The sequence below is a fragment of the Amia ocellicauda genome, chromosome 1, assembly GCF_036373705.1.
Source record: "Amia ocellicauda isolate fAmiCal2 chromosome 1, fAmiCal2.hap1, whole genome shotgun sequence".
Lineage (NCBI taxonomy): Eukaryota > Metazoa > Chordata > Actinopteri > Amiiformes > Amiidae > Amia > Amia ocellicauda.
The window spans coordinates 6,722,057-6,734,910 of record NC_089850.1 but is presented as its reverse complement, the minus strand read 5'-3'; the positions used below and the strand labels follow the sequence as shown (position 1 = coordinate 6,734,910).

General features: G+C 40.1%; 1 protein-coding gene across 5 annotated transcripts in view; it reads left to right on the top strand.

Moving 5' to 3' along the window:
- ptk2bb (protein tyrosine kinase 2 beta, b) overlaps positions 1-12,854 on the top strand; it is a 51,663-nt gene that overhangs the window by 15,030 nt on the left and 23,779 nt on the right. For all 5 annotated transcript variants that reach the window (XM_066710507.1, XM_066710525.1, XM_066710516.1 and 2 more), the window contains 6 exons: positions 2,655-2,898; positions 6,215-6,393; positions 6,957-7,044; positions 9,526-9,605; positions 10,660-10,722; positions 12,268-12,322. In XM_066710507.1, the coding sequence (XP_066566604.1) occupies positions 2,701-2,898; positions 6,215-6,393; positions 6,957-7,044; positions 9,526-9,605; positions 10,660-10,722; positions 12,268-12,322 (663 nt within the window). In that variant the 5' untranslated portion in view covers positions 2,655-2,700. The remainder of the gene's footprint in view (positions 1-2,654; positions 2,899-6,214; positions 6,394-6,956; positions 7,045-9,525; positions 9,606-10,659; positions 10,723-12,267; positions 12,323-12,854) is intronic.

Genomic DNA, 12,854 nt, shown 5'->3' with positions numbered 1-12,854 from the left:
TTGATGTAGCCTAAACATTAATAATGTAATTCAATAACATGACCACATTTTCAGTGATACCCTGCTTCACATTTATGCTATTTGTGCGTAAAAAATAAATCCTCGATAAGTTAACTGAAGGCAATAGTGCTGCGTTTGATTGCCTGCCAGTAAAATTTTAATGAAATGACTTTTCACACATTAAAAAGAGCGAGCAAGAATGTGAAACTATGAAAACCACAACTCCTGTAAGTTTGTGCATGTCGTTGACAAGAATTCCTCATGCAGATCAGGTTGAGAAACTCATTAATCTTTGGACCAGTGAAATGACCAGTGCAAAGGACACATTTTTAACGGCGCTGCAATTAGGGCTAATGCTGTCTCTGTATGAACATTTAGCCAGGAGTGCAGGACAAAGACATTCCATTTCTTCTGCACCGTTGTACCAATTTGATCTGCAAAATGTGAAATCTGCCGATCTGTACGCTGCTCAGTGTTATCAAGTTCATGAGTAAAGGTTTTAATATAGCTATTTTATGTTTTAATACCCGTTTTATTATGAAATAAGATGATCAAAACTTGGTCGCAGGCCCCTATACCCCTATTTTTCACAGACTTAACACCTCAAGTTCCATGGTTTCAATACAGTGTTTTTCAGGAACGTATCCCCCGTGAAACTCGGGGTTTCAACCCTGCATGCTAGATGGTTCACACTATGCTAATCTGAATGAATATGTAAGGCAGGTTCAGATTAACATGTTAAGGTTCAGTTCAGGTTAACACTTGACAAAGGGTGTTGGATCCTAATGAGTAGGAAGGCACTTTATTGAAATAGCTGTTTCTGGTGGGAAATGATCTACCATCGGGGAGGAATGTCCTGAAGTAGACATGAAGACCGGAAAAGGAAGTGGAGAATGGAACATGTCAGCTGGTATACATTTAGTTTGTATTTTAGTCATAATCCCTTTCAGGTGAAATCAAACATTAGATCCCCACTTTTTTAAGTTGAAATTTAATCTTTCGACCGCACCACAGCAACACAGAGACACAAGGGAACAGAGCTATCCAAGACAAAGCGTCCAAGTAGGAAAACTATCTGTTAGACTCTCTGAGACCCACATGCTGAGATGCCTCCACAACCCAGCACATCTCCATGGACTTAAATAAGATGCGCTGAAACGAAGCAAACACAACTGATGGTGTTCTGAGGAGGAAGTAGTGGGAAGTTATCACTTGAGTGCTAATGATTTATTGGCTTTGAATGATCAGTTAGAAACTGAGCTCGAGCGTCAGAGGAAATTATTTGCTTAGTCTAGTGGAACTGGTGTTCATGGTCATTTATTTAGCTTCTATATTGTTTCCATTTAGTGTGGGTGCATTGACTGACCCTTTTAGTGTATTCCAGTAATTTCTGCCCAGCTGCCAATGATCTCAGGGAAATGTATAGTAATATGTACCACACAAGTCCGCTTTTGCTGGGTTTTTACGTGGTTACTGGTAGGGACAAGTGGGTCAAACTACCCTTTATTTTCACCATTGTGATTTCTCTCAAAACATGGAGGAATTAAATGCATATAGTGATTTTACTAGCTTCTCTAATAGAATTACATTCATTTTTTTGTGTATGGACACAGCTTGGATGTCTCATTACGCAAAACTGCTCCACATAACGCTATGAATTTCTGTTCCACACTCCACTAGCGGAATGCATCTGTTGTTTATATATGTATGTATTATCTTGTATTTGAAAATCTTTGAAATGTTGTTGGATAAAGGCATCAACCAATTTAAATCATCATAATCAAAGAGGACAGTCTAAATAGCAGGTTATATTAAGCATTCAACAATCATAGAGAAGCAGAGACATGTATTCATATTATAATTTGCAAATATTTGAGGGTTTAAATAAACACTTTCAGATTAGTTTGACATTTCATTTACAGCCTAAATGCTTTTTGAAAATGGCAGTTATGGACCAAGTGATATGTAATATTATAATTTTTAACAACTTCCTCCACTATAGTGTGGATTTTGTTTCAGTTACTCACCACTGACTGTCGCTTGGTGGGTTCTGTTGTGATTATTAATTTCTGGTCAAGGTTAGCTATCTCTGCCTTTCACAATAAACCACCGACTACATGCTATGCTTGGACGTCCGGGGCTTGGGCGTGTAAAGGCTTATTATATTCTTATGAGATTATGTTGTTATGGAATTTGAATTTGGAAACGGGGAAGCGCTTATTTACCTGGGTTTTGGGCGGCTGGACTGGTCTTGTTTCATTGAGGCGGCCTCTCTGGGTCCCATAACAGCAGGGTGAGAGCGTCTGAAACTCAAACAAGCTTTGAGCAGCCTTTCTGAAGATTACAGATTCCTGGACATGCACTGCTTCTGAAGGCAGTCTTTGTGGTACGTAATTTAAACAATACAAACAGTGTGGCATTACTAGTAAAAGGGTTATTTTAAAACCTTTACTCATTGATCTAAACATGTGGAAACCGCAGCCACAGTGCAAAGACCTATGTTCTGTGATGAGACTGGTCAGTGGAAGTGTGTATGGTGTCAGGGTCACCATATGGAGGTTCTTGCAATGTGACTAGGCATTCATTGTCGTGTGTTTGTAGCAAAATAGTCAGCTGCCGCCCCCTCACCTGTTGGCATTTCCTCCTGTCCTCAGAGGGTGATGTGATGGTGTTTGCACTGCCGTGACCCAACGCTCGGAGATGTCAGGAGACACCAGCACCCTTTCCTGGAGCCTGGGAAGAGGGGACCCTCCGGGGCTGCCCCAGAGAGCCCCCGACCATCAAACTGTGGGTGATGGAGGAGCCATCAAAATCATCAAGGTCTGCTTCAGCAGTAGCAGCTTCAACCTTGGCAAGAACTTCAAACTGGTGAAGTGTGACAGTTCCTGGGAGATCAGGGTAAGCACCCAAGGACAGGCTTTAACAGTCAGGCCACTTTCATTTGCAGTAGTTTTTTTTAGTAAGGTGAGTAATTGACGTGTATGTTTTCTCTTTTCTTGTTCTTACTTCTTTTCCCCTTCTCTCCTTTTATATTTAACCTAAATGTCTTTGAATCCTTGTGTCCGGCCGGTCATTTATAGAAACAAAAAGAGGAGGTCCTGCCGTGACTAAAAGATCATGTTCTCATATGCTTTAATGGGGTTGAGGGTGTTTTAATTATATTGACTGAACTTTATTAGTGAGCACCCCCCCCCCCCTGGCAGGAAGGGGAAGGCTTCCAGAACAGTGTAATCCTTTGTTTGCTTAGTGATGCTGTTGACATGGGTTGTTTTTAACTTGCTGTAGATATTTTGAATGGACAGATACGACAATGTTAGATTCACATTGTACCCAGGCTCGGTATTCTGTGTCTCTGTGAGTGACAGTAAATGGGTTGTGGAGGACACTGTGAAGGTGTCTGCGATGTGTCAGTGAATACCTCCTTGTCATAGGCTGATGATCGTGTAGCCTCTAGGTGTGCTTCCTGTCAACCTTTTCACAATTGACAATGTAGGTTGCATGAATGCTTTGGCACCTGAAGCCATTCATTTCCTGCTGGTTTTACAGCCAGCTACAACTCTACGTTGGTGTTGCATTGGCCTTGAAGTCTTACAGATACGTGCTTCTTTGTTATTGGCTGTGTTTGAGTCTGTGTTAGGAGTGTATGGAGAGTAATTTACTGAATAATCTATACATATTTTATTAGTTGTACTTATTAGTTATTATCAATTAGTAATCGAATCCCAGTTTGAGGAAAATTCAGCTTCTTTTCATAAATTAATGTTATCTGATGATCAACAGACAGATATTAAACTTAATTAAACACGTATTAAACAGATCCAATTTTACAAATAGAGTTTACAAATAACTTTATGTTGGGACTTCACAGTGTACAAATGATCATCTGATAGACTGTATACTGTTATATGCTGTTAATCCTACCACTACTACTACTATTGCAATGATTGCATGGGTCTTTCAAGTCAATATGTTAATACATGATGTAATGATTGTCTTTCATGATTAGGGCATTGTGTTTTTCAGGACTTGGATTCGTATCCTATAATTTCAGCCCCCCAGCACCAAGAGGCCGATAGTCTCCTCATAAAGCCAATTATTGAGCAATCATTAGCAATGATCCCAATGCGCTCAATCTCAATAATCTCACTTAGTCATTTTATTACCGCATTAGCACATAGATGAAAAAAGTGCCTTGATTACTTACACAATGAATGACTGGCTCAAGTGATTAGCAAATTTTCAAAAACAGTTAAAGATGCTTATTCAAGAGAATGCGTTATTATAATATAATATATATAATATATAAGATAATATTGCCTACTGTGACATATTATTCATAACCATTACACCTGAACCCGAAAACCCTGCTATTTGTTATACTCAAAGATAAGGGTGGAGCCAAATATCAAGGGGTTGCAACCTTATATACAGTAGTTATGAATCAAAATCTCAATTACTTTGTGAACTGTATATTTGTATTCATTCACAATGTCACTATTTAATTCCCAAATGCCTGATATAATAGGAAGTGATGAGATATGGCTTAATTTATTGGTCATGGTCTAGGCTTTGAGTGAGCAAAATATAAAAACTGAGAGTTTTTGTGTATTTATTATTTGTACTACTATTATTATTATTTTTAAGTGGTACGGTTTACTGCAGTGTAAAACCATTCGTGCAGATTTTCAAATGTTTAATTTACCCCTTTCACAAGTATGTTGTCACTGAGACAAAGGTTATTCCTAGTATTCACCCCTTTTGCTATGACACTCTTAAATAAGCTCAGGTGCCACTGATTGCCCTCAGAATTTACACAATACATTGAATGGAGTCTATCTATCACAAGATTTCAGATTAAATATAAAGTATTTCAAGAAAGATATTGACCCAGGGGCCCAGGCTGAATCTTCTGTTATCGTTTTTGATTTTGTTTTCCATGACTTTCTGTCCAAGTTAATTCAATACTTCAGACAAACTGGCATGAGGGGTAGCAAGGCTGTTTTATTTTTTGAGACTCCTCGAACACTAATTGTTGTCTATAGTACAGCATACTGTGAACATGGTTTGAAAATACAACATGGAAGCACAAGTTTCTAATGCGAACTATTTTACATCTGCTGGAACACATGCATGTGGTTTTATTTAGCACCTAACTTACATGTCTGAATACAGAAGCAATGGTGCACATATAGATTGTTTGGTTTCCAGAATGGTCTGGGAGTCTCAGCACCTAGAGAAATACCATTTCACAGAGAAACATTTTTCAGCTGGATAGGGGCTTTTATTGCTACCAGTTGAACCACAAGTTTGACACACACACACATATATATATATATATATATATATATATATATATATATATATATATATATATATATATACAAAGAAAGGCTATGTGAATGAGGTGCTTGCCACTCATGCCTCAAACTACTGTGCTTCTAACCCATATGTGTGTCTGTTGTTTTTCTGCTCTTCACACTTCACACTTTATGATATGAATTCAAAAATTAGTATTATTCAGGTAATACTTTTATACTGTGCTCTTGTAACCCTTATAAGGCTATGAGGATAAAGCTGCCTAATGAAGGTCAACTCTATTTCAGTATCTATATGGCAGTATTTTATATGGCTATTCTATATAATGGCTATATTCAGTTGTGCTCTAAAACACTTGGATTTGTTCTTCATTTGTTCTTCTTTTTTCATGTCTTTACTTTTTTAAATAGATACTCTCATGTAAGTTTACCTTGATACATCAACCATAGGAGTTTTACACTTTAAAAATTTGAGTGTAGTTTTACCATAGTTTGGGGTTCAACATGCCTCCTCTGTTTTACTACTGCACTAGGGTGATATTTCTAAATATGAATACATATTTCTAAGGCATGTTTCCTATGGTTAACCGTGGTCTGTCCATATTGGATCAGACGTAAAACACAGTGAGGTCAGGATAAAACTCTAGGAATGCACTGTAAAACAGTTTTACACCCATATTCAAAGTGCTAAATCATCCTTTGGTACATTTTCTAGTGTAAACTTGCCTAAGGGTATCTGTTACATTTTTCTCAGCTGTGTAATATCCTAGGCTTATTTATTTTCCCTTTCTCCTGTGCTTTACTATGCTTCAGTACACATGACTGGGAATGGGCATATTCGAGTGTTGTGATGGGTGTTCTCCACAGGTTGTCAAAGCCCTTCTAACGGTCTCTTACAGGACATCATCAACTCTATCCTGAGCAGTGGGAGGCTGGGCCCCAACATCAAGTACCCCGGCTGCTATGGGCTGCTGCTAAAGCATTTGAAATCGGATGAGATTCATTGGCTCCACCCAGACCTGACTGTTGGGGAAATGGAGCAGAGATACGAGCAGCAGCACTTGGAGGCAGAATGGAGGTAATAGGCAGGCCGTACAGATCATCTTTCATTAATACCTCAACCTACCAAAGATAAGAGCAGGTGCTCGTAGCATGTTGTTGCAAGCAGACACTTTATGATCCTTCGAGAAACAGGTTAAATATATTGCCTTCTGCTGGGGACGCAACCATTAGGTCAAGCTGTGGAGCCCCAGAGATTTTCTTGTGTAACAGTCTGTCATCCTGTAGGAGATTCTGTTCTTCTGTGCCTAATGGCTTACTTTTGTACATTGTTTGCATTAATAACACAGGCTTGTGCTGTTTGCTCCCTTGTCTGTGCCAACTTTGAGAAGGGCACTTTACCAAATAAAAATGATTTATTTATAAAATCCTTGCATCATTTAGTTATTACTATCAAATAAAATTAGATACATGGATCAAGAGGCCTCCTCTGATTTGTTACCTTTCGTATTTTACAAGAAAGAGTTTCTTCTATTTCAGCACAACTGAAGAGTAATAGACTGCGGTCACTTTCCCATTACTAATTTCCTTCACTTGCATCCTTTTGGTTACATGCGCTCTGTTTCTTGTCCTTTGTTTTAGATATGATCTGCGGATCCGCTACATCCCACACAATTTTATCGAGAAATTAAAAGAAGACAAGACCACAATGCTCTACTTCTATCAGCAGGTCAGTGGGTTTCCGCTGTGGAGGGTTGAAGGGCCAGTGAGGAGTCAGATGGGCTTTCCTGATTGGGCAGTAGATATGAGCAATAGAAATATTAAAATCCTGATCTTTTAAATGTAGTAGCTTTTGTCATTCAGACTGTATACAAGTGGGGAAAGGCTGAGCTTCCAGATCCTATCAGAGTGCCTGCCATCATGATGCTTCAAAGTCTCTTCACAACTAAAATCATGGGTCCTGCCCCTGCTGTTTGATACTGACACCATCCTGAAGCTTGTTGTTTAGCCATGATGGCATGAGCGTGTGTTACCTTTTCAAGATGCATACATAACTATACTAACACCCAGCCTCGAGTCAGTGGCTTAGTGAGATGTTTTTCCAGGGTGGGGCAAAGGTAATAGAACTATTATGCTATTGACTATACTGGTTGCAGAGCAGGGCTAGCAGGGAGCGAGATTCTCCCATTGGGGGGGTTAGGTGGTGATCAGGGGATCATTACATTTTGTCAGAGAAATTAACAGTGACAAAGACTGGGGTTCCCCGAAAAAATAAAAATAAAAAGGACTTAAATATGATAACTATGATGATCTATACCTAAGGCCTGAATCAAACACCAGGTGCAGGATACAAGTGCCGTGTAGGCCCATAGGCTTAACCACACCGTGTGTTCCGTGGTTTCTGGGGACACCGGGTGACACAGGGTCTGGGGTCCGAGGGGGCTGAGGGTACTAGGCCACCAGCCGAAGCGGGGCTTAAAACCGAGGCCTGCACCCACGGACGAGGAGGCGTAGCAGAGCACGATCCCAGCAAGCTGAGAGAGCGAGATTTCCTACAGCCACAGCAGCGGGTTGTAGTGCAGGCACAAGCCGGCAGAGGAGCCCCTCACGTGGGTGAGATCTATTACAACACACCGAGGCTCAGGCCGGGCAGCCAGGCCTCTGATTTTATTGCCGCTGCTAGGGCTCCTCGAAATATATAAAGCACTATATAAACACGACTTTTATTTTAAAAAGTGCTATATTTGTAAAGTGAAACTGAAACCGAAAGCACAGCCGGAGCCCTGGTGTGCCAACGGAACAGAATCGGGATTAGCTATCAATAATAACTAATGCAGAAACAAATACAGATACACACAAGTAAAACGGTGGCGAACAACACAGCCATGAAGCCAACCAACCAAAAAACAGTGATAATAATAAGTCTAGTGTACAAACTCCCCAGCGATGTGGTTAAAGCGATAATTTGGGAACATTAAAAAATAGACTGGATAGGATCCTTGGATCACTTAGTTATTAATGGACACCAAACGGGCACGATGGGTCGAATGGCCTCCTCTCGTTTGTAAACTTTCTTATGTTCTTATCTTTAGCACACTCTTTTAATGAGGGGGGCGGGGGGGGCTTGTACAGGGTGCTCCAGACTGGTGCAGTTTCCTCCCCCACCCCTGGCCTGGCTCTCCAGGGCGTGTCCGGTGGTGCAGCGAGCCGAGACAATGCTGCCCCTGCCCTGCCCTGTCAAGCTGCACTCACTCAGTAACGGCCTGGCAGGGCCGACCATGTCTCTGAGAGCCGGGGAAGGGTGCCAGAGAGTTCGGCTAAGGGGCGCCCACCAAACAGCTCCTCAGAGGACAGTGCATCCTCTCTGCGCACCCGCAGTTGGTGCCAGGCCCCTGTACTCCTTCCCTGTTGGCCAGAGTCTTGAAGAGCAGCTCTAGTCCACACAAGGCTAGTCCACGACTGGCCTCCAGTGCGCATATCATTAGTGATCGCCCCATGTTCTACTAAGAACATTTACCCAATTCGTTTTTTTTTTTTAAACATAACAATTGCTTCACTCATGGGGGTGGCTGATTTTAATATCCAACCACCTCACGATCACCAGCGCCCAGCTCTCGAGGGGACAGTACCGCACGCACTCACCCACTCACACAGAGCTCTGCCCACACTGTCCCACACTCACGTGAGAGAGAGATGCATTCAGGCTTTAACTGAAGTGGTTTTGTTTAGTAGAAAGCAATCTTGTGTGTCCCATGAGCATTACAGAGAGTTCATTAGTGCCGATCCCGGTCCCAGTAAAAGTATTTTTATGGTATACTATAAAATAGGTATTGCAACTTTTGACAAGGGATTGCTTTCCTGTCTGATTTATATTTTATGTCTGTGTTTTCAGATATGCTATTGTTTGGTTATTATAATGCAGAAATAGAGTTACAAATACTTTCTTTATATGTGTAAACTGATCTAAACTATAGTATATTGTCAAATATTATCATTACATAACGCCCAGTTGAAGACTCAACACTTGAGTGAGCAAAGGGTCTGAGGGTTCAGTTAATACAAACCAAACTTTGGGGAGATATATAGCACAGTATATGAATTGCATTTAGAACCTTGTAAAGTTGTGCCTGTGAAGTTTTGTTAAGCGATTGGTTTTGTTACATGTTAAAAGCTGCGATGTGCTTGACCAGTTTCTGTTCCCTGTGTTCAGGTTCGCAGTGACTACATGCATTACTCTGCAAATAAAGTGAGTGATGGCATGGCTTTGCAGCTCGGTTGCTTGGAGATCAGGTAAAATCTCTCTTAAATTATGTTTACTATGTTCACTGTACACATGGCAAAACAGCTTTTATAATTGATAAATAACAGTTGATCCCTCTATGTTTCTTCCCTTCACCCCTTAGAAATAGAAATATATGAAGTGAATCTTCTTGTGATGCATTCCTTTTTGAAAATGTATGATTATATTGTTGATTAAAGGTTTCCTACGTGTCTGTATAACTAAAATGATCATCAAGAAACACAAGGATTAAATTGATCATTTTTATCTAATGTCCATTATCTCAGATATGTTATTAATCTGCGTACACACAATACGATTCAGCCTTAACTCCCCAGACCCTGAAGGAATGATTGGCACACTGATATACTCAACAAGTTACTGTAGTAACTCTCCGTGTCAGTTATAATTTTTTATGGTGTTACTATGAGATTAATATTGAGTGGGATTTTAACAGACCGATCACATAGTCATTGTTTTGACTGGAAAAGGATTTAAAAATGAGAAGAAATGATTTCCAAAAGTTTACATCATCTTCCTCTGTGCTATTCTGGGGACATTTTACATCCCTAAATGTAGTTTCACTCGTGTCTAAATGTAACGTCTCTCTATAGTTGGGCCATTGTGCTTTTTGCCTTTATGCTCCCCAGCTCATTCCTGAAAAGTATATAGGGGACTAGCTTATTCATTATTGTATAAACCCCATATTATTTTTGTGCTTTTACTATTGGTAATGGTAGCTCAACAAAATGATGAGGGCGATGGTGACGATTGATCTTTTCAGTTGTACACATGGTTACTACATTGGTCCTTTCAATTGGAGTATGAAAATCCAGAAATCCTATCCTTTTGTACTGAAGCCTTGCTAACTAAGCGAGATGTATTATTGCTCCGGAAATGAATTAGAAGTTCTATACTTGCTTTAATTGGGGCCTCAGAAAACCTCTCCCTGACTCAATCCACAGTAATCTCGTACTTCTTCAGCGGGACAGAGGTCCAACTCTTCCCCTGCAGGAAGTAGGACTGATGACTGACGCTTTTGTTTCTCTCTCTGTCCACAAACAGGAGGTTTTATAAGGATATGAACGCAAAGGGACTGGAGAAGAAATCCAACTTTGAATTGCTCGAGTAAGTGCTGCATGGCCTCGGTGTGGTGGTTTGAGGCGGGAGAGCTTGTGTCTGTTTATTGGGCAATAAGGGGAGGACGCTGTCTGTGGCTGTGGTTAGGGAGCCAAATTCAAGTTGCCATAGAAGCTGCCAAACATAAACAGGTAAACTGCTTTCATCTGGTCTCTGGCTGTTGTCATACCTTCTAATTAAACTTTTTTTATGTTATTATCTACGGTATGGAAATATGTGTAGATAGTGCCCACAGACGAGCGGTTTCCCAGCTATGTAAAATTTGACTTATATTTCTATACCTCTGTTTGTTAGCCAGTTGAGCCTCTTTGAGTTTGCCTAATAACAGGCTAGGTTTTGAAAGGCACTGTGGGGGAAAAATATTAACATCCTATCCTGCCTTTGTCCTTGGTGTGCTGTTACTCCTAACTTGGTTATCAGCAACTCACATTCCTTTCTTGCAACTATTATCTGCAAATTACCTTCCAATGCAACTGGCAATTCAGAGGTTAATGATTTTTATTCATGAGAATTGATTATAATATTCATGAGATTGGAAGGCTTAGTTTAGAATGCCAATGAAATCACTGATAGTTATTAGAAATGACCATTCAGATACTGATTATAATATATTAAAGCCCCTTGTGGGTATGTCCCAGAGGGGTATAAAAGCTTTGTTCTATCTTAAAACATTTGGGGAACAGTGTCATGCTGGCCTAAAATCTGTGTTCTGTGTTGCGCTGTTCGTCCCGTTCACGTAATAAATTCTGATTAGAACTCCCGACTCCAAAACTTTTTTCCACCACAGTAACAAGCTGAGAGTTCAACACTTATTTAAAGGTCTTATATATATGGAGTATAAAAAGTCAATCCTTGCTCTAAGTGAGTGTAGTAAGCATCAGTTAAATCACATCTATAGCACTGAAGCAGGTACAACAGGGATGGGTGACTCTAGGATTCATGGGCTGCAGGGTCCTCTGGTCTTTATTCCATCCCAGATTATCATCACTTAATTTAACGACCCCAGTCTTGCACTTGTCTTCTGTTGACCTGTTGATCCGTGTTGATAAGTATCCATCAAGAAATGCCCCTTCCCAGCTGTCATCACATTGCCTCCCTCCTTCACCCCCAACATTGCCTTTGTAGCAGCTTCTGGGTTCATTCCTCTGAGTGGGCTGAGCCTTGGTAATCCTTCCCTCAGGCAAGCAAGTGTGAGCCACAATAAAATCTACTTATCTCCCTTTTTTTGTTTGTCTACTGGGGTTGTCCGACATCCATTAACAGCCATTAATCTGAGTTGTATAGTACTCTGGTCCTCCAAGACTGCATCCTTGATCCCAGATGAAGTGTCATATGTTTCGAAAGTGTAGTAAATGAATGTATTATATGTAATTAATGTGCCACATCTGGTATAAAATGATAAAAATGGTAAAAATGCCAGTTTATTGAAATACGATACAGACAGAATCTGAAACAGACAATATGTTTAGCGCTGTTGTCATGACTAATTTGTGACATCTAAATTATTGAATTAATTCCCTTCTAATACTTCAGGAAGGATGTGGGTTTGGATCTCTTCTTTCCAAAAGAGCTCATCGACAGCATGAAGGTATTATTATTGTTATTTTTATTTCTTGGCAGACGCCCTTATCCAGGGCGACTTACAACATAAGTGCAAACAAAGTGCAAAAATACAGAGAAGTACAAGGCATCAATCTCAATTCAATTTAACTAAAACATAGCAATTCAAAATATAATACATTTTACAAATTCCAATTTACACAAGTACAGTAAGAGACTTCCTACATCCTGGATGGTGAAAGCTAAGTGCTGTCAAGATGTAGGGTCACAGACAAGGGCTACAGGAAAGGGAGCAAGGAGGAGAACAATCATGAACGCGAGAAGCATAATAAAGTGACATAATTGTCTCCACATTGTTCAGAAGTGATATTATTTTAGCTCTAATGTTTTTGTTATGGTTCAAAGCTGTTGTTGTAAGTACACTTTAATGCACAAAGAGGAAATCACAATTCATTTTTAGACAATGTGAGAATTGTGCACTGATGTTTATGGAAATGTAGTCACAGTCTAATAACAGCACGGATTTTAAATCACAACCTATGGTCAATAGTCTGTCAGAC